This window comes from Rhinolophus sinicus, linkage group LG10, assembly GCF_036562045.2.
Source record: "Rhinolophus sinicus isolate RSC01 linkage group LG10, ASM3656204v1, whole genome shotgun sequence".
NCBI classification, from domain to species: Eukaryota; Metazoa; Chordata; class Mammalia; order Chiroptera; family Rhinolophidae; genus Rhinolophus; species Rhinolophus sinicus.
The window spans coordinates 95,767,708-95,786,580 of record NC_133759.1 but is presented as its reverse complement, the minus strand read 5'-3'; the positions used below and the strand labels follow the sequence as shown (position 1 = coordinate 95,786,580).

General features: G+C 34.9%; 1 protein-coding gene across 1 annotated transcript; it reads right to left on the bottom strand.

Annotated features, from left to right (window-relative positions):
- Positions 1–1,611: 1,611 nt before the first annotated feature.
- Positions 1,612–18,830, bottom strand: UBLCP1 (ubiquitin like domain containing CTD phosphatase 1). The gene is made up of 11 exons (XM_019740564.2): positions 18,685–18,830; positions 16,231–16,428; positions 15,335–15,426; positions 14,853–14,938; positions 14,656–14,771; positions 13,683–13,781; positions 11,801–11,838; positions 11,185–11,283; positions 8,650–8,766; positions 4,033–4,160; positions 1,612–2,714 (listed from the first exon to the last, which is right to left on the bottom strand). The coding sequence occupies exons 2-11, from the start codon at positions 16,382–16,384 to the stop codon at positions 2,687–2,689; spliced, it is 957 nt and encodes a 318-aa protein (XP_019596123.1). The 5' UTR covers positions 16,385–16,428; positions 18,685–18,830; the 3' UTR covers positions 1,612–2,686.
- Between the last annotated feature and the right edge of the window lie 43 nt (positions 18,831–18,873).

Sequence of the window (18,873 nt, the reverse complement as noted above, 5' to 3'; positions counted from 1 at the left end):
CATTCCAACGTCCCCAGGGGATGCCTGAAACCACGGATAACACTGAACGCCATATGTACTGTTTCTTCCCATACATACATACCTATGATAACGTTTAATTTATAAATTAGGCAGTTAGAGATTAACCACTAATAAAATAGGACAATTATAATAATAAAACTTATGTGAAGAATGTGCTTGGTGCCTCTCAAAATATCTTATTGTACGGTACTCACCCTTCTTGTGATGGTGAGTTGACATAATGCGATGTGATGAAGTGAGGTGAACGACGTCGTGTGAGGCTAATATTAACTTTCTGACGATGTCCTAAGGAGTATCATCAAGCCATGACGTTGTCATGTTGTCTTAACTAAGCACGTATCACGCCCTGTGGCCTTAACGCTTGCATTTGAGGTGTGACAGCAAAACGAGCAAATTTTCTCTTTCCTTCTTCACAATTTCATGAATAGATGTGTTCTTACCGTAAATCTTGGCAACCTCAGGCTATGGGTTTTTTTGCTTTCCTTATTAAGTCCAGGATTTTCACCTTTTTACTTACAGGAAGCACTTTACGGCTTCCATTTGGCGTGTCCAAATTACTAGCATCACTATTCTTGCACTTTGAGGCCATTATTAAGTAAAATAGGGGTTACTGGGACACAAGCGCTGTGAGACCACAGTTGACCTGATAACCAAGATGGCTACTAAGTGACTAAGGGGCAAGAAGCCCTCATTCACATCCACGACGGGATGATACAGGCCTCGCGAGACTTCGTCACACTACTCAAAATCACGGATAAGGGGTAACTACTGGGTCATAAAAATAACTTGTTTCATCAGAATATGCATCTGAATTACATCATCTCTTGACTATTGTGTGCCACATACATAGAAAATTAATACATATGTATCAGTATATATTTCAATAAGTCGTGAGATGCAAAAGACAAACCCAAACTTCCATGCTCCATGAATGTATTAATCACATAAACACATGTGATCTCAATAAGGGGATAACGACCACGTTCTCTCAGAATTGCTTTCTTTAGCACACTGGCTAATAATCTTCGGTTTGGGCACCACCTAATGGCAGAAAATGTTTTTTAAAAATCCTACTTAGCTTCCTGAGGCTTGCTAATTTTTGTATTTTACATTGATTTAACTCTGCTCTTGCTTGAACTATGTAAATAGTTTTGTGTGAAGTTCTCTTAAAAAGATGAAGCCTTTTCCATACCCACTCTGTAATAATAAGCTGCTTTTTACAGTAGGAAATGTACCAATGAAATGAATATTCTATCCTTAAATATTTAAATTTAGCCTCATAATTAAGAAACCATTTTAACTGAATCATTTTAATTATTTAAGGGTTCTCCAAGTCTGCAGCATTGTATCTTATAACCTGTCACAAAGAAAATAGTTTCTCTTTCTGAAAACATGCTTAGTAGAATTAAATAATTTAACATAGCTAATTAGTTGCTAAGACCAATTCTGAATGCATGAATCATGAAATACACACTTTTAAAACCACACACATTTAATTTTTTTCAAGACGTCCTTGCCTAGACATAATGTTTGTTTTCTGATTCCAACAGAGGCAAAATATTTGGGGTAACATAAAGCAGATAACCAATGTTTTAAGAAAAGGTATTTATTATTTACACCACTGAAATAGTCCCGTAAGAACAATATACACCACGTTCCTTTGAAAGGATCAGATTCCTTTCAAATACAAGAACTGTATAAAGCAATACTGTCAACACAAAACAGTGGTCACATTACATATCTGCAGGCTTAAGCATTGCAAATTTTTTTAAGCTTATGGCCAGATATTGTCACTGAAACAGTGTTTGCGCTTAGACAAGACATAGCTGGAACAAAACAAAACTTTTCTGCTCATGCTTTTTAGGGCTGAATCAGTGGTATGTCCCATTTTAAGATGTATTGTCTTTAACTGCTTTTATGACAATCGTTTTAGGCAGAAGTGCTTCTACTTAGCCACCAAAAAGAAACATACTCTTGTTCTTTAGTTTTATTCTTTTGTCTTATGTTTTCTATTTTTCATACTATGACATATCTGTATCACAGCTGAAATTTTCCAGTTTTACTCAAAGAACACTAACACATACAGACCAAACTGAGACAGCTCAGAATTTAGAGATGTAAATAATGGATTAACAAGAGAAACTGGTTCTATGACAAGTGAATAAAAACATTCTTGGTGATTTTAAGAATACCAAATAAGTTCCTTATTCAAAAAATATTTTTTGGTTTTAAAAGGAAAAGCAGTAGTTTCAAGATGGGTTTGGTCTTAAGATTTCATCAGACAATACAACAATGAGGCAAAAAACACAAGACATAACTTATTTCCAAAGTCACAAAATGACATGGTTGAGTATACATTTTTGTCCATTTTTTTTGTGTGTGTGGGGAAAAAAAACTCAATACTCAATGCTGGAGAAAATATTTTTCAAGAATAACAGTATATTCACATGGGGGGGGGAAGTTTTTTTTTTTGTTTGTTTGTTTTTTTAGCATATTGCTATGATCTTCAAAAAATATAAAATTAAATTTACAAAAAACTGGAAGACCAAGTATAAGCAGTTTGGTATTTGCTTCAGTGTCCAGCACTATTATAATGATTTCTAGCATAAAAGCAAGAAGTTCATGGATGTCAAGTGTCTTCAATAACTGTCAGTATAACATGTAACTACTGTCCTTGCTTCTTTGAGAGATACCTGCAAGAAATAAAACAAAGATATCATCTAAGCCATGTGCTAAATTCACGATAACAATCGAACTCACCTCCCAAAGGAAAGTAGTTTAAAAACAAAACTTTTCAAGATGAGTAATAACAATCACTAACATCTCCTGACTGCTTATGTGCCAAGCACTGTCCTAAGTACGTGTATTAATTCATCTCATTCTCACGACAGTGCTATAAGTTTTCTATTAGAACTGATTTTCTATTTTACAGGCAAAAAGAGGTTAAGCAATTACATTGTAATATTAACTAACACTGTAATTTCAAAAAAAACCCCTCAACTCCATTAAACATCTATTTTTCTTGCATGAAGATGGGCCAAAGAGGCTAAAAGACTCTGATCTAGAGTGTAAAGATGCAAAGACATTAATTTACTAAGCAAAGAAAATAATTTTCTTCATATTATGTTATAGGAAGCTACCACTAAATTAAAATTTTAAAAATCTCTACTCCTCACATTTATGAATTTATTATCCTCAGTGGTATGGGTTGAGGAAAGAGTTCTCAAAATCAGAACACCTGGACAAGTTTTGACAATGCAAACTTTACTCCTTTTGTGGCATTTTTATCTATTACTTAGTTACATCTGCAGTTTGGAGATAGGGATAAAAATGCCTACCTTATCTTCCTAATGTGTTATTACATGAACAGTTTTTTTCTGTTGCTGTATTAGTGGAATCAGGTCTTTAAAGATCTAATTCCAAAAAATTACTTATAGTACATAATAATCCTGTTCACTTCTCTAGAGGTTTCTCCCTGCCTCAAAATCTTGATGTTTGTATACAGTCTATATGTAGATTTCTGCATATGTTTATGCTTAGAAAAGACTAGAAAACTATAAACCTAGATGGCAATAGTGGTTATCTTTGGAAAGGAAAATCATAGGTAATTGTTCTTACAGTAGAATAAAGTTTTCTAACTTTTCTGCTATACAGAGAAGTACTTGTTGATTAATTTTTAACAGGAAAAATTTCAGTGTATTTTATTTTATCCTGAGATTACATTCGCATAGGAGTCATAAAAGAGTGACCTACCTAATGTCACAAAATAATTTACAGGTAACACCACAACTGTGCCACTCCTCAAGTCCTCCCCACTAGAAGTTTATGAACAAGTTAGAGGTTAAGACAAAAAGGAAAAATACTTTTGGGGGAGATGTTACAAGACTAGAAAATAGTTTTAGGATTTACCAACTTTAAATAAAAATGAAGAGTTATGTGTATACCAGAGTCATCAGACAATTTTTCCATTCATTAATGGAAAGAGGAAATGAGTAAGCAATTAGCACTTACCTTTCCCAATATTTGTGATTTAGATCCAAAAAATCATCTAATTTTGCTATCTCCTTGAGGTATTGAGTTAATTTTAAAAGTTCTTTGTCTTTATCTCGATTTAGGTGCGCTTTCATAAAAGGCCTTATCTATAAGGAAACAAACATTACCCAACATTTGACATTGCAATGAAGAAACTAGTATAAATCCATACTACTCTATTATTTAAATTAGAATTAATGAGATTAAAATACCACCAAGGATGTCAATACTAAAAGTTACTTTTATGTTATCTCAGTTTAATAAACTGACTGGCATGGTATAATGTTTATAGTACAAGCGGACAGCTCTTCCACTTGACTTACCTTATGTTATCTTTTCAGTCTGAACCTGACAACACCAGCTTTCTTAGAGCACTTGAACCCTATGTGGCTTCTGTTCTTTGCAAAACTGCTTAGACTTTTCCCCTTTCTATCAATCCAGATGCTTCTTACTAATTGAATACTTTTATTCTTGTCACTTCACTCATAAAAAGTTAACCCAAATACAAGCTTGATCTAACAGGAAAGATAAATTTTAACAGTGGTGATTTTCATTTCAGTATTTTTCTATGAAACTTTTATATAGCTAAGATATCATGATATTTATATAACCCACTTTCTCTCATATTTTATCATAAGCACTTATTATTAAAGTCTCCATAACATTGCTTTTAATTATACAATAGTTTTCCCACAAAAGGAACAGTAATATTTTCCAAATTTTTAAGGTTGACATACACGTATTTTATGGTTGATATACTTTATGGCTCATTTTAAAAATATAAAAGTCAGGATGGTAGACGGGGGAGAACTATAATTAGTAAGGGATATTATATCTTGGGTGGCAGTTATGTGTGTTATCTTTATCACAATTTGCTAAACTATAAATTTTATGCACTGTTCTTTATGTTACAGCTCCAATAAAAAGTTTAGCTTTTTTAAAGACATCAACTCAAATATCTTTATACAACTCAAGATAGTCTTTTAAAATTTTTAAATTAATATTAAATGAAATGGTATGCCTGGAATTTGCTTAAAACATTACAGAGAAGGAAGTAGGTAGGGTATAGAACTAACATAATCATCCATGAATTAAAAAGTTGTTTAAACTGGATGATGTATACATGGGGGTTATACAATTCTACGTAGTTCTGTTCAGATTTGGATTTTTCCATTATAAAAAATATTTTTTAAACATCCCATGTATTCCTGAAACACACATGTAAGGACTGAATCAATAATACTTAGTAAAGTACTAATATATCATTATGATTTGGAGAAAATGCACACTGGTCTTTACTGATTTTACATAGCAATAGCACTGAAAAAGATTAATATTCAATCATTATCACTTCATGAGAACAATGAGCCCAAAGGAATCCATACTGTATCTATCAAGAGTAGGGAATGTTTTAAATTTTTTCAAATATAATTTTCTCTGTCATTGAAAAAACACACCCCAGCTTGAACAGAATAAAGTTTCCCCTACGTTCTACTCGCATCAGAACAGCTTGGTGCCAGGGACCTCCACAGCCGTCAGTCAGCTGGGCTGCGGCAGCTTTAATGGCACCAATAAGAGCTGTCTGAGTCTGCACAGAAGCAAGCGCTGGTAGGAGATCCTATTTCCAAACAGGCAGCGCTGGTTCACAGCAGCAGCAGTGACTGTGGGGGAGAGCAAGCCCCTGGAGCTGTGAGTAAAGAGGCATGATGTTACAATGTAGTGAAAGGAGTTTCCTGGAACACTGTAATGTTTCAAAGTATTCCTGCATTGAACTAAAGATTGTAAAGGCAACATGTTAACTTTTAAACTACTAATATAAAATGTACCAAAGTGATTCCAAGTTTAAAAGCAGGAAGGGATTTATACCAAAAGAGAAAGTACAATCAGTGGCTGGTAAATAAGATTTTCAACCCAAGGCCCTGCTAAGTCCCTTTTACTTTCTAAACATTTGGTCTTAAGCACGATTAAACAAAAAAAACTATAATACTGCAATGAGTCTGAGTCTAAAAGTTAATAAAACTAGTTAAGTGGAAAAAAATCTATTATTCATCTGACTTCACTTGTTCCAGTATCATCACTGTTTACTGTAACATTTTTCAAAAATGATCTAAGTGCCCCTATCAGGGTATATGACCATTCTTGCTCACATCAAAGAAACATTTTTAGGAACTTAAGAATGTCTAGATTTCCTGCATTCTCTTACATCATCATTTCCTTGTATAGATAATAAAAATGAAGTCATCAAAATACCAATTGATTCACCCATGACCAAAACTCAAGTTCTTTTAGTTCAGTACTATAGTCATAATTCACAATGCCTTCCATATTATATTTCAAACCTTAAGATTAGCAAGCTTACATTGGAAACTATTTTTTTAAATAAGCAGTCTTATGTTTAATGTCTCTGTGAAATCTTTTTTGAGATTTCTACAAAGAGCATTATGAAACTGGGATAAAACACAGTATTTCAGAGTATCAATTTCAAAATCGCTTCTATGTCAGTGTGGGCAGATCATTAATAACTACCTTCTTAAAAGAGCTTTTCAAAAGGAGATGTGAGAGACTACCTATGCAATCCTTAAAAATACCTCGTTTGCATTACAATTTGGTGGGGTGGAGACTTATGAATTTGTAGGAATTCCTTCAGCAATTCTGAGTACTCCAGTTTAAAAAACACACACACACCCAAAACTTTCTCTAAAGTAACATGAAGAACTAGAAATTTCTATCATCATCTCTCTATTCAAAGATGAGGAGGGCCCAAATTTTGGCTGGAAAAATAAAGTTTCTTCTAAACACACAAGAAACTAATGATTATACATATTTTTTAAAGTTAAAGCTCTTCTCAAAAATCATTCCGTCTCACTTATATGTGGAATAAAAAAATAAAATAAAATAAACCAAGCTAACTCATAGATACAAAGAACAAATTGGAGGCTGCCAGAGGCAGGTGTGGGGGTGAGAGATATGAGTGAAAGGTGTCAAAAGGTACAAACTTCCAGTTATAAAATAAGTAAGTCATGGGGATGTAATGTATAGATAGCATGCCAACAACAGTTAATACTGTATTGCATATTTGAAAATTGTTAAGAAAGTAGATCTTAAAAGTTCTCATCACAAGAAAAAAATTCTGTAACCATGTGTGGCGAGAGATGTTAACTAGACTTATTGCAGTGATCATTTCACAATATATACAAATATCAAATCATGTTGGACACCTGAAACTAACATTATATCTTAGTTTAAAACATTTTTTAAAAATCGTTTCTTGAATATCATGGCTTTCCAATACAGGTAATAATCACTAGTTTCATAGAGAATTGAGTTCAGATCAACTGAATCTTTTCTCAAGAATGAAGAACTTACTTTTGTACCTTATGCCTGGTAAACCACACTCAGGAAAAGCATTTCTTCCAAAGCCTCAAACAGAAACCATTTGTAAAGGGTGACATAACCACCCATCTACTCCAAGTACTTTCTTCCAAGTCAACACCTTCTTACACTTCCTAGAGTAGCATTCTGTGCCTAAACTACCCCCATTGTACACCAAAGAACACATCAACGGTCTGTAAGGAAAGCTTAAAAAAATGCACCTTCTTCAAGTTTTTCTCTCTTATCGTTTAAAGTTATCAAGAACCCAGCTTGTGGAAAAGTTCAGGACTCAGAATAAAAATATCTTAATGTCAGGGTTTCCACTTCAGATGGAGACTCCATATGCCTTAGTACCATAATACAGAGCTACGGTGTTTCCCCGAAAATAAGACCTAACTGGAAAATAAGCACTAGCATGATTTTTCAGGATGACATCCCCTGAACATAAGTCCTAATGTGTCTTTTGGAGTAAAAATTAATGTAAGACCCAGTCTTATTTTCAGAGAAACACGGTATCTTTTCCATCTTCACATTGTACCCAACGACAAGGAAAATATAGGTACCAGAAATCGTAAGTTTCAAATTTCTCTCTTACCATTTTTACAATGCTACCAGGAATACATGTCTCTCTCACACTTACAAAGGCTGCAAGGGACTTCATGCTAAGATCACCACTGGCCTAGGAACCAAGTCGCTTAGATTCTAACTCAGATTCTATCACTAACCAGTTATATACACGATTTTGGACTTTCTGATCCTCAGATTGTTTCTATCACGTTAAGAAGGTAGGTAAGATGACTGAAGTTCCTTCTAGCTCTGGCATTTTATAATTCTAAGCGCTCCACTTACCTTGTATGAATTTTCAAAAACCTTTTCTTAGTTTCAGTTTAAAACAAAAACAAAAACCCTTACTGCCAGCTAACTAGAATATCGGAGATTCCAAGATTTGTATCCCTAATGTCTGTTTTCACTTTAGATGGTAAAAGTCAACAATCAAGAAGCTCATGGTGCTCCACAGAGCTTATTAAAAATAAAGCACCTGGATGAGATGGCTAACCAAGGAGATAAGAATTCAATTTTATATACATTTTTCTAAATGCTTAAGCTTTTCTTGCCTGTGACCATAAGAATATAGTACTTCCAAAACTTTCAAAATTCAACAGTGCTCAAGTTATACCACATATTCCAGATTATGTGAGCATAGGAAATGAAACTGTATCTTACCTTTAGTCCATTCTGTGGGTTCATTAGAAAATTTCTTCCTATGTCATCAAACATAATGGTGTTTTTTTTACTGTAAAACTCCGAGAACTTTCCCCATATAACACCAAGAGGCTTTACCTTAGAATAAAAGTTTAGATATAACTCAAATTTTATCAGTAGTTCATCTTTTCTTAAAAGCAGGGATACTGCAAACGAAATGCCTTGCAGAACTAACTATGCCAGCGTGTTCCTCTGTCAGACAGACATGGCTGGCCGTGTCAACAGACTTTAAAGCACGCTGTATCTCAAAATGTTCACTTCTGAAAGCTCTGGTCATGTCTAACGGAAGTAAACCTCATTATAAGACCTTTCATTATTTTAACATGAAGATTTGGGGTCAAAGGAAAAGTTAGTTATTTAATTTAAAATGTAAGCATCTAAAGTAATTGTTTAGGTTTCTGCTGAGCAGTCACATGACCTCCTGGGCTAACACATGGGACGTCCCCTCAGAGCGTGAGGGTCACATGTGGTCTGTTTTCAAAACTAGAAACCTTAGTGACCGACAATGTACCTGGCACTTTGAATACAGAATTTAAATATTTTGTGGAGGAAAAATTGATTTTGTCTTTAATTCGGTGGCATAGGTACATAATTTCTAGGGCATTTGATTGCTGACCTTCAAAAGCAAGATAATTTGTAAATTCTTGCTTTTATTTCTGAATTCTTAAAATGAGCCTTCAAAAAGATAATTCCTTATACAGTCATATCTTTTGGTACTTATTATATATAAAGTCTGTAAAACCACACAGGAAATAATAGTGAGTTCCTGTAAGTAGGAGTGGTAAGTGGCTGGAGAGCTGAAGTGGAGGAAGAGTTATCATTGTGTACTTTATTTCTATTTTGAATCATGTGAATGCACTTACACATTCAGAACATTTTTTTAAATAAGTTAATTTTTAGTAGAGAAAGCACTTTTTTGCTGAAGGCAGGAAGAAGTCTCATTTATGGTAATGTGAGATTATATGGTAATAATTATGTGCGATTAAATGGTAGTAAGTAAATAGTGATAAGAGTTGTCATTTAAAAATGTTTTCTTCTTCTCCTTCTATAATTTATTTTAATATGAAGAAAGCCTATTTTTTTCTGTGTCCTAGCAACAGAAAAGAATGTCACTGAAATATTTTAATTCTAGTAAAATTTTATTTGCCTGAATTTGTTTGTATTACTTGTTTACTACTGAAACAAACCACCCAAATACTTGAAAACAAATATATGGGAGCTGACACAATAAGCCAGATTCTCGGTTTTCTTAGCTAACATAAAGTCTTAAGAAATATGACAATAGCTTTGTGACACCCAGGGTTAGCAATCCTACGTCCCCTTTAATAGTGCTGTCACTATATTTATAATAGGTCAAGCACTATTTGTTCCCCAAACATGGACTACTTTGTTCTCAATTAGAGAAGTAATATTGCTGACTGTAGAAAAAAATTGAAAACACAGGAAAGCACAGAGGAAAATTTTAAATTACCTATAATCCACTCAGTGCCAAAGGTAACAACTAGATATTCTGATAAAATTATTTACCTTCAGTCTTTTTTATAAACAGCAGCAGCCTCTGAGAGTTCACAGATCTTTTGTTAAGCTAAGGGGAACCCTGAACCAAACAAAGGTTAAGAACTATTTTCTAACAATACTGTTCTCTAAAATACTTTTCACTTTAATGATGTAACATAAAAAATTTTTTAAAACACTAAATATTCTACTATATCATATGAGTTAGGTGCATCCCATTATATGGATGAACAAAAATTTCCTTTATTGAACAAATCTCCGTTTGTTCATAACTAGCACTTAAACAGTTCTAGTTATGTTTCTGACAATTTTGATATAGTCTCCCCTAAGCTTTCCTAGTGTGTTTTCTCCAATTTCTATTAGTTTGTTTCCAAAAGGCACGGGCCATGTCTTCTTATCAATTTATTCCCAACAGTGCCTGTCACAGGGCCTTCGGATAGTAGTTCAATAACATGATTAGTTACTTGACGAGTAAACAAAGTAAAGAACCGTAATCTTTTAGCCCAACCCTTTTTTCTGATGGTTCTTGTTGCTCTTTGCTAGGGCTTCACATACTACGTCACCCCATAGGATATGCATTATGATGTATCTATTTCTATTTATCAGTTTCGTTTAGGGTAGAGCAAGTATGTTTTGGTTTATTTCTAGCATCTTCCTTGATGACATTCAGTATTTTTCCTCACCTACTCTGTCTTTTAGCAATACTGTGCTGCCATCATCATGGGGCAATTATTCATGACGTTTCTTGATCTTTCCTGCCTCCAGATCCTTAATTTTATCGTTAAAATTCAAATCGGAGAAAACTAAATTTCAAATCTCTTAACCTTAAATACATCTATCTTCCTATGTCAAAACTCTACTGCTACTTTACTATCCACTCAGGTGTATTTCTAACTTTCTGTAACTTCTTCCATAACACAAATACAAAGAGCACATGAGAAAACAAACAAGTCTTTAAATAAAAGTAAACTGAGTACCTACATCGATTAGTCCTCTCCTTGGGGTATGCACTGTTATCATAGCAGCACTGTCCAACATGAAGGTAATCTTGTAATTTGCATTTGTGCTCACTCCCAGCTCCTATAAGTACAAACAGTCACATGGTTAAAATACAGCATGCAAAAATCCATGCTTTCTGAATATTCCAGCTACAGTTTTCCACAATGCCAACTTTCTACACCACCTGGTCACCACCTCTTGCTTAACAACTGGCAAGTATTTCAGCTCCATTTAGCTAAGTCAATAAGTGGCAGTCCAAAGAAAATAAACTAGAAACAGATTACTTCCCAATTCACTATTTGAGAAGAGCATCACTCAAAGTATCACATACCAGAACAAAAGAAGGAAATGAAAGCCTTATTGTAAAATGGGGGGAAAGAGGAGGGGAGCTTGGCTGTACTTTTTCTTGAAAAGGACACAGGTATTCAATACAATCCACCACTAAACAGACTTTACACACACCCCTAACTCATGATACTGTTATTTATTTACCTACTAAGTACACTCCAATGAGAATGAAATTAATTCAATTAGTAACTTGTAAAAAGAGAAATGCAGTTTCAAAACCTTCTTAAATGGATTGTTTTCTAACACTTACTTTCATTTTAGCTTCAATCCACTTCATATTTGTTGCAGCTAAAACATGAAGAATGACAAGACATATGAAAAGCTTGAATTTTATTTTAAGAATCTTTCTTCTGTATAAACAAATTAGTTAAGTTTTCCAAGCAAGACTAAAAGTTTAAATGTATCACAAATAATTCCTAACATATTTATGGCAACTTTAAGTATTTATAAAAATAAACTTATTTTAGTGTGTCGTCAAGACAGAAAAAAATTTTAACCACTTTTACCTAAAAAAATACTGGTAATCAATGCTCAAAAGAACTTCAGAAATTTAAAACAGCCCTGATAACTATTCTATCAGTTCTAAACTTATATTTAGGGTGTCTGAATCCCCATTTGATTCTCTCCAGTGAATGCATAGGTATATATGTCAATATACACAGATCAATGTCATGTGTCAAAGGTTATTGTTGAAGAGTAGCGAGGCCCATGAATTTTGCCAGGCTCAGCAAACCCAGTGCTCACGGAGTCTAGCAGCTTTTAACAGGAGTCTGAGACAACTGAATTCATCAACTGTATCTATATTATGTATCTGCTCATTGTCAAACCAACCAGTTTTGAGACCACTGATAATTAAAATTCAACCCTCAGCTTTATGTGACCTCCTGGACTCAAATTAGACTAAACCAAATAGATATTATCAAGCAAAATGTTTAAGACGGGAAAAAGGAGTTCAATTATTTAAAGTATGTATGTGTGTGTATTTTTTAAGGGTAATAGAGGTAGCTGCATGCTCAAAATGGAAATCTTTAGCACACACACACAACCCAAATGAATCACCTTCTATGCAAAATTGCCCAGCTGAACTAAAATTTTAGAGACTTATATATTACAATAACAACAATCATGAGAAGGGAAATACACAATTTTTAAATTCAGTATATATTTTGGGCCTATGATTTTCAGAAAAACAAGAGTCACAGCTAATAAAAAGGGTTTCTAATTCATAAGTGACTATTATATGCCAGACATGGTACTAGGTACTCTACAGATGTTTTTATTCTTATAACTACCTTGTAAATATAGGTTTATTTATCTTCATTTCTCAAATGAGGAAGCTAAAGTTCAGAGAGATTAACTGACCTGCCCAGTGTCACAAAGTAAAGACAGAGCCAGAATCAAAACCATAAGTCTATTTAGCTCCAAAATGAGGCGCCCTTTTTTAACATATTACCATGAAGTATCATAATTTACAAACATAACTTATTTTAAACATGATTGTAAAAAGTTCTCTAAATTTCTAAGTCTACTTTAATACATTTAGAGGATAAACTTTTTTCCCAAATGTCACATCAGATGTCCGAGTTGCTGAACAAAAATTTGTTTCCTAGGAAGCTCTCTTCTCCATGTCTTACAAACCAGAAAATTATGTATGTATTTAACACTGCTTTAGTCCAGTTATTAATTTTCCTTAAGTAAATTCATATTGCCTTTATTGCTCAAGAACCACATCACTGTGATTTTTTAAAATACCTTTCTTTCTCCAAGTGTTTTCAGACTAGAGTTATGAAGAAAGGAGAAAGCAACAATATCCCGAAGCATCAAAGATCAGATAGAAAAGTTCCTAAATCCAGGTGGTCTTATGAAAATAAGGCCATTTTTATTTTGACACCATATTCTACTCTCTTCCTATGTTTAGCTATTTCAGTGGTACTTGGCAAAATTATGTGCAAGTTTATCAATATATTGTGATGCAAGATAGTCAAACATGCTTCATTAGAAATTTGCTGTAACAAATGAAAAATGTATCCTATTTAAACACAGGTCATTTTAAGCCGCATTTTATAATGCACAATAATATAAGAAACAACCTTATTTCCATGGAAATCTAAACAAAAAAATATATAGCTTACACCAAATAACAATGTCATAATCCTCATATGCAGATGTTAGGAATTCATGAAGATACGGCCGCATTAATTCTACCCCCGTCTCTGCACAAGACCTATGGTCTAAAAGAAAATCAGTCATAGATGATTATTAGTTTATTATAGTGGACAAGTACCTAATATCAATTCAACTTAGGAAATGTAATATAAACTCTCAAATGTAAGTTACTTCAGATTGAATTACATTGGCTGACAGAGATGTCTTCAAAGCACAAAATTTAATATCCTTGTGATCCCCCTTTAATTGATCAATTTTGTTCAGTTTGTGAAGAGCCATAGCTAGAATTCAGGCTTATACAGTAAAGTGTAAATTTTTTTCTCATCTAGTCTCTAAAAGTGTAGATGTTACTTTATGATATGAAAAACAAATCAGACCCATTTATACTCACTTTTAGCCATTCACCTTTCAGATAGAATCGATGTCACCAAAATGACAGGCCCAATTAATTTATAATCAAATTTTTAAAAAAGTGTATATTAATTTATGACATGCACTTAAAGTTTAGGATAAAAGATCAAAAATGATTTTTAAATCATCCTCATAAACATTTAAACGTTAATCAATAGAGAATGACTTGATTAAATTATGATGCACCCATAAACTAGAATTCTGTGTAACCACACTATATATTTAATTCACAATGCATAATATTAAATGACTGAGAAAATGTTCACTGTGTCATTAAGTAAAAGTAAAAAGTACATACATACAAACAGACCCTGGAAGACACACACAAAAATGTAAGAGTGGTCATCTTTGGCTCTTGAGATTACAGATGACTTCTTTTTATTCTTACCTGTATTTTCTACAATGAATAATTTACTTTTGTAATAATAAGAAAAGCTTTCAAATATTTCATATTGCAAGGAAAAAAATAAACAAAAGGAAAAAACGTTGTGGATAACAGAAGATGAAACGCAATTTAAGCCGACTTACCAAATAACGTATAATCCACATCTAGTACCAAAAGCTTTTTCCCTTCCCTGGGAGGATTCAAAATTTCCACTTTGTACTCTTTTACTCTGCGAGAAATTTTCAGTAGGTTTTCTTCCCTAATGTAAAAATGAAATCAGATGAAATACTTACTTCTCACATTACGACCAATATCCTTTGATATTGAAAAAAGCACTTACCTATTTTCTACTTCAACTACTTCATCTTCAATATCAAAGTCATTGACAACATCATCATTGTCAGGAGGGGGACCTAAGACATCTTCCTATGAAGATGAAAAAGTTTTGTTTTACCATATTATCTTAATATAAGAAACACATGCATAGTATAAAAAGCAAATGAGAGAGTTCAAGAGTCTTTCAAGCACACACTGTGGGAAAATTTCCACATTTTATAATTTGTTATATATGTTCACTGGGCATATTTACCATGTTAAATTGGATCATTTGCACTACTACTATCCTTATAGCTAACTATATACTATATAACAAATTCCCCAGTATTTGTTTTCTGCTGAGTTAATACCATGTTCACTGTGCAGCTTTTATTTTCATTGACTGCTAAACTGAAAGTTTTGCCACAATTAAAACTATGATACAGAAGTGTAATATAAATCATCATATCTTCAAAGGGACAAATGGTAACAAAAGTAAACATTTACCAAGCTCTCCTCACGAGTTCCCATCATCATGATTTTAGTATTTGGTTTCAGTTTGAGAGCTCCAAGCTTAACATCATTTTCTGCAGGTTTGCCTACAATACAAGCAAATGACTGTTTTCTCACTAAAGTTCAGGTGCTGGTTTCACTATCCCATTACACAAAACCCTAACATTCAAAGGTTCGGTACAGGTTCCACAGCAGATGTTCTTTTTCGTTTGTTTTGTTTTGTTTTCTTCACAAACGGTTAGTGCTGAATTAGCAATTTCTAACACACTAAGAAGTACCAACTAATACAAGGTTTGATTTATTCCCCCCAAGTCCGTCTTAAGGAACACCTTTATTCAACTAACTAAACAAAATAAATTTGTGTTTTGTCTTGTTCAAAGATAACTATTTTTTAGAACGTCTTAAAAATTGCATGCCTAAGATAACTGTACACTGAATGCTACTCAAAACTCACCCTTCAATAATATGACAAACATAGACACCATGAAAGTCCCTTCTAGACTAGGTACGAACACTGCCTATAATTGCTATCATCATTTTAAATCATCATTACTTTCAAAACAGAAAAGAAAATTTGGGAAGAGTACAAGGCCCAAGCTGTAATGAAAATGCTGTGCTAAAAGGTAGTTGTCAAAACTTAGTGTTTTACCTGGGACTCCTGTGCTAAGTGTGTTTAACAAGCAAACACCAACTATCAGAGGAATCAAACGTAATCTTAATTGTGGTGGTATTTTCAAGTAATCTTTAATATTCTTACTTATATTAAAAAATTTTTACGAAGATCCCTACCAAAGAAATCTCCACGGGGAAAGACTTATTAAGGAGAACAGTAAACAGCTAATATAAAGATTCATATCAATGCAAAAAATTTGAGGTGAGGCGAGAATTACCTTTAACTTTAAGTCCAAGCAACTTTTGTCGTTCTGGTAGCACTCCTGTAAGGGTCTTTAGAAACTGTTTGAGATCTAGTACAGTATCATCCTCTGAAAGTGTGGTCACTGAATATTCCTGTCCGCCCCATTTTACGATAATAGGGAGAGCCATCCTTGAAACATATGTTGAGGCAGCTTTTGTTCAGAAAAGAATACCTAGAAGGAAGGTATATACAAATAAACAAGTTAAAAGAAATATATCAAAGATGTATCCAAACCTGTAACTTAAGTTTTATAAGCTGTACAGTTTGAGTTCTATTTTACAATTTGATAGTAGAGAAACAGGATTTTCTTACAGTAATGTTACCAGAACGCCAAAAGTTATTAGGACTCGTTAAAATTCCTCCACCCTCCCAGTTTTTGGCTTAGAGTTACTCCTTTCTAATATCCTATCAGATTTTCTCTGTGCAATTGGAAAGCTGCAATAATGAGCTACCTATCCCTCCTTCTCTTTTGATCAGGTTTATGCTACAGGCAAAGTTTCTCCATGATGAACCACTGTTCACTTAACACTTGAGAGGTAGTGTGGTGAGTTGTTAAGAGCACAAATTCTAGAGCCAGATTATTTGGATTCAGATCCCAACGCTCCCATTTATCAACTATTTGACTTTGGGAAGCAACTTTCCTCTCTAGTGCCTAGGTTTTCTCATCTGCAAAATAGGGATGATAATACTAACTACACCTCAGGGCTCTTATGAAGATTAAATTAGTTCATATTTATAAGTCACACAGTATGTGGCACACAGTAAGCATTGTAAGTATTGGTTAAATACAATTTTTAAAAAACTGGAAGTGTTCCAGGCACTGCGCTAAACCGTAAATGGCCATTATTTGTTTCCTATTTAATAAATTGGAGTTTTTACATAGATAATCTCATTTAAAAGGTTTGAGAAAAATTATTCTATTTTATAATTAAGGAAATGGGAGTTCAGAGAGGTTATGTAATGTGTTCATGGGCTCACAGCTGGTAACAGAACAGGTCTTCTGACTAACTCTCATGATTTTTCCCTATACAACTGTCTCTCTTGAGTTGGACCTACAGGAGTTAAGACATCAAAGATTTAAAAAAAAAGGGGAGGTGTCCCGGGTTAGCTCAGTTGGTTAGAGCAGTGGTGCTGGTAGCACCAAGCTTGCCGGTTTGATCCCCGCATGGGCCGCTGTGAGCTGCGCCTTCCTTAAAACAAAAAAATAAAAATAAAAAATAAAAAAATCAATAAATACAAAACTCACAGGCAGATATTAGCGCACAAAGATGATGTAGCAGCTGTATTCTCATCGACAACAGCATGTAGGTCTTTTCCCCCATAAAGCTTTCTACCAGTTTCATTAGTTTGTTACCCCCACAGGCCAGAGAACTGGATTTTCTAATCTCAAAGTACCGGTATTTCCAAATGCTGTCACTTATTTATTGAAACCTTTAATTGCACTCATTACAACCAACTGCAAGAAAGAAGGCTACTTCTGAATCTTCATATGCAAAAATCATCTGGAAACGTAAGGTGTCTTCAACACGTCTGTTAGGAGAGGGCCATAAACTCACTTATATTTACTCTCTTATGTTTACAACCTGCTGTACTATTAGGTTGGTGCCAAAGTAATCGCAGCTTTTGCAAATTTTTAACCTTTTAAACCGCAATTAATTTGGCACCAACCTAACAAAAATTTAAATAAAGTGTTACTTTAGGGCAATGCATTCCATTTTAGAGAACTTGCTCTTACAAATGCATGATCCTCAAGAAAAAGCCAAATGGGCCTTTTGAGTCAAATTGTGATCGTTTTAATATTATTAAGCAGATTACAAAACTCAAAAAGAAGTAAACCAACTTGCCTAAGATCACACAACTGAACAGTAGCACAGGCGGAAATATGAAAGTCACGGCAGCAAACGTGCACATGTTGGGAATTAAGGGCAGGGGGTTAACTTTTCAACAAGCCTAGTAAAGGGTGTGTGAAGAAGCATTACTGTCAACGCCTACACAGCAGCAGCAACTGAGTCGTAGTGCAGAGGCAAGCGCTGTGGGAAGTGACTGGCATGGAACAGCCGAGAGAGCAAGTACAGACCCCAAAACCCATGAGGGTCCGGGTGTCTTCAATAGCGAGAGTGAGGGGGAGAGATGCTCAAAGCCCGGAAGAGGGCGGAATGAAGTTTGGGGACGCTGAGCCTCCTGGGGTGCGGGAAGCCCTCGATCTACGCCAGAGGCCGGATGCCAGGGCGGCGGCCCCCGCAGCCAGCGAGTCAGGGCCGGAGGCCTGGGCGGCCGCCCAGGGCAGACGCGGCCCGCGGCGCCCACTAGCAGCCCCTAGCCCGCCACGGCCGGCGGCAGGGAAGGTTCCCGAGGACAGCAACGCTGCTGTCCTCCGGGCCATCGGTGTCTCGCGGGCGGCACGCCGGGGTGCCCCGAGTCCCCTCACCTGGAGTACGGCGGCCCCGGCAGCAGCGGACGCAGAACCGGCGGCAGCGGAACGGAAGGCGACCGGAAGTGAAATCAAGGACCGGAACCGGCTGACGAACCGGAAGTCAGAGTTTGAAGCGGAAACGCGGTGGATGGTGAACAGTTGCTTCCGTTGTTTCTCTTCGGCTAGTAATCCTAGCGAGCTGCT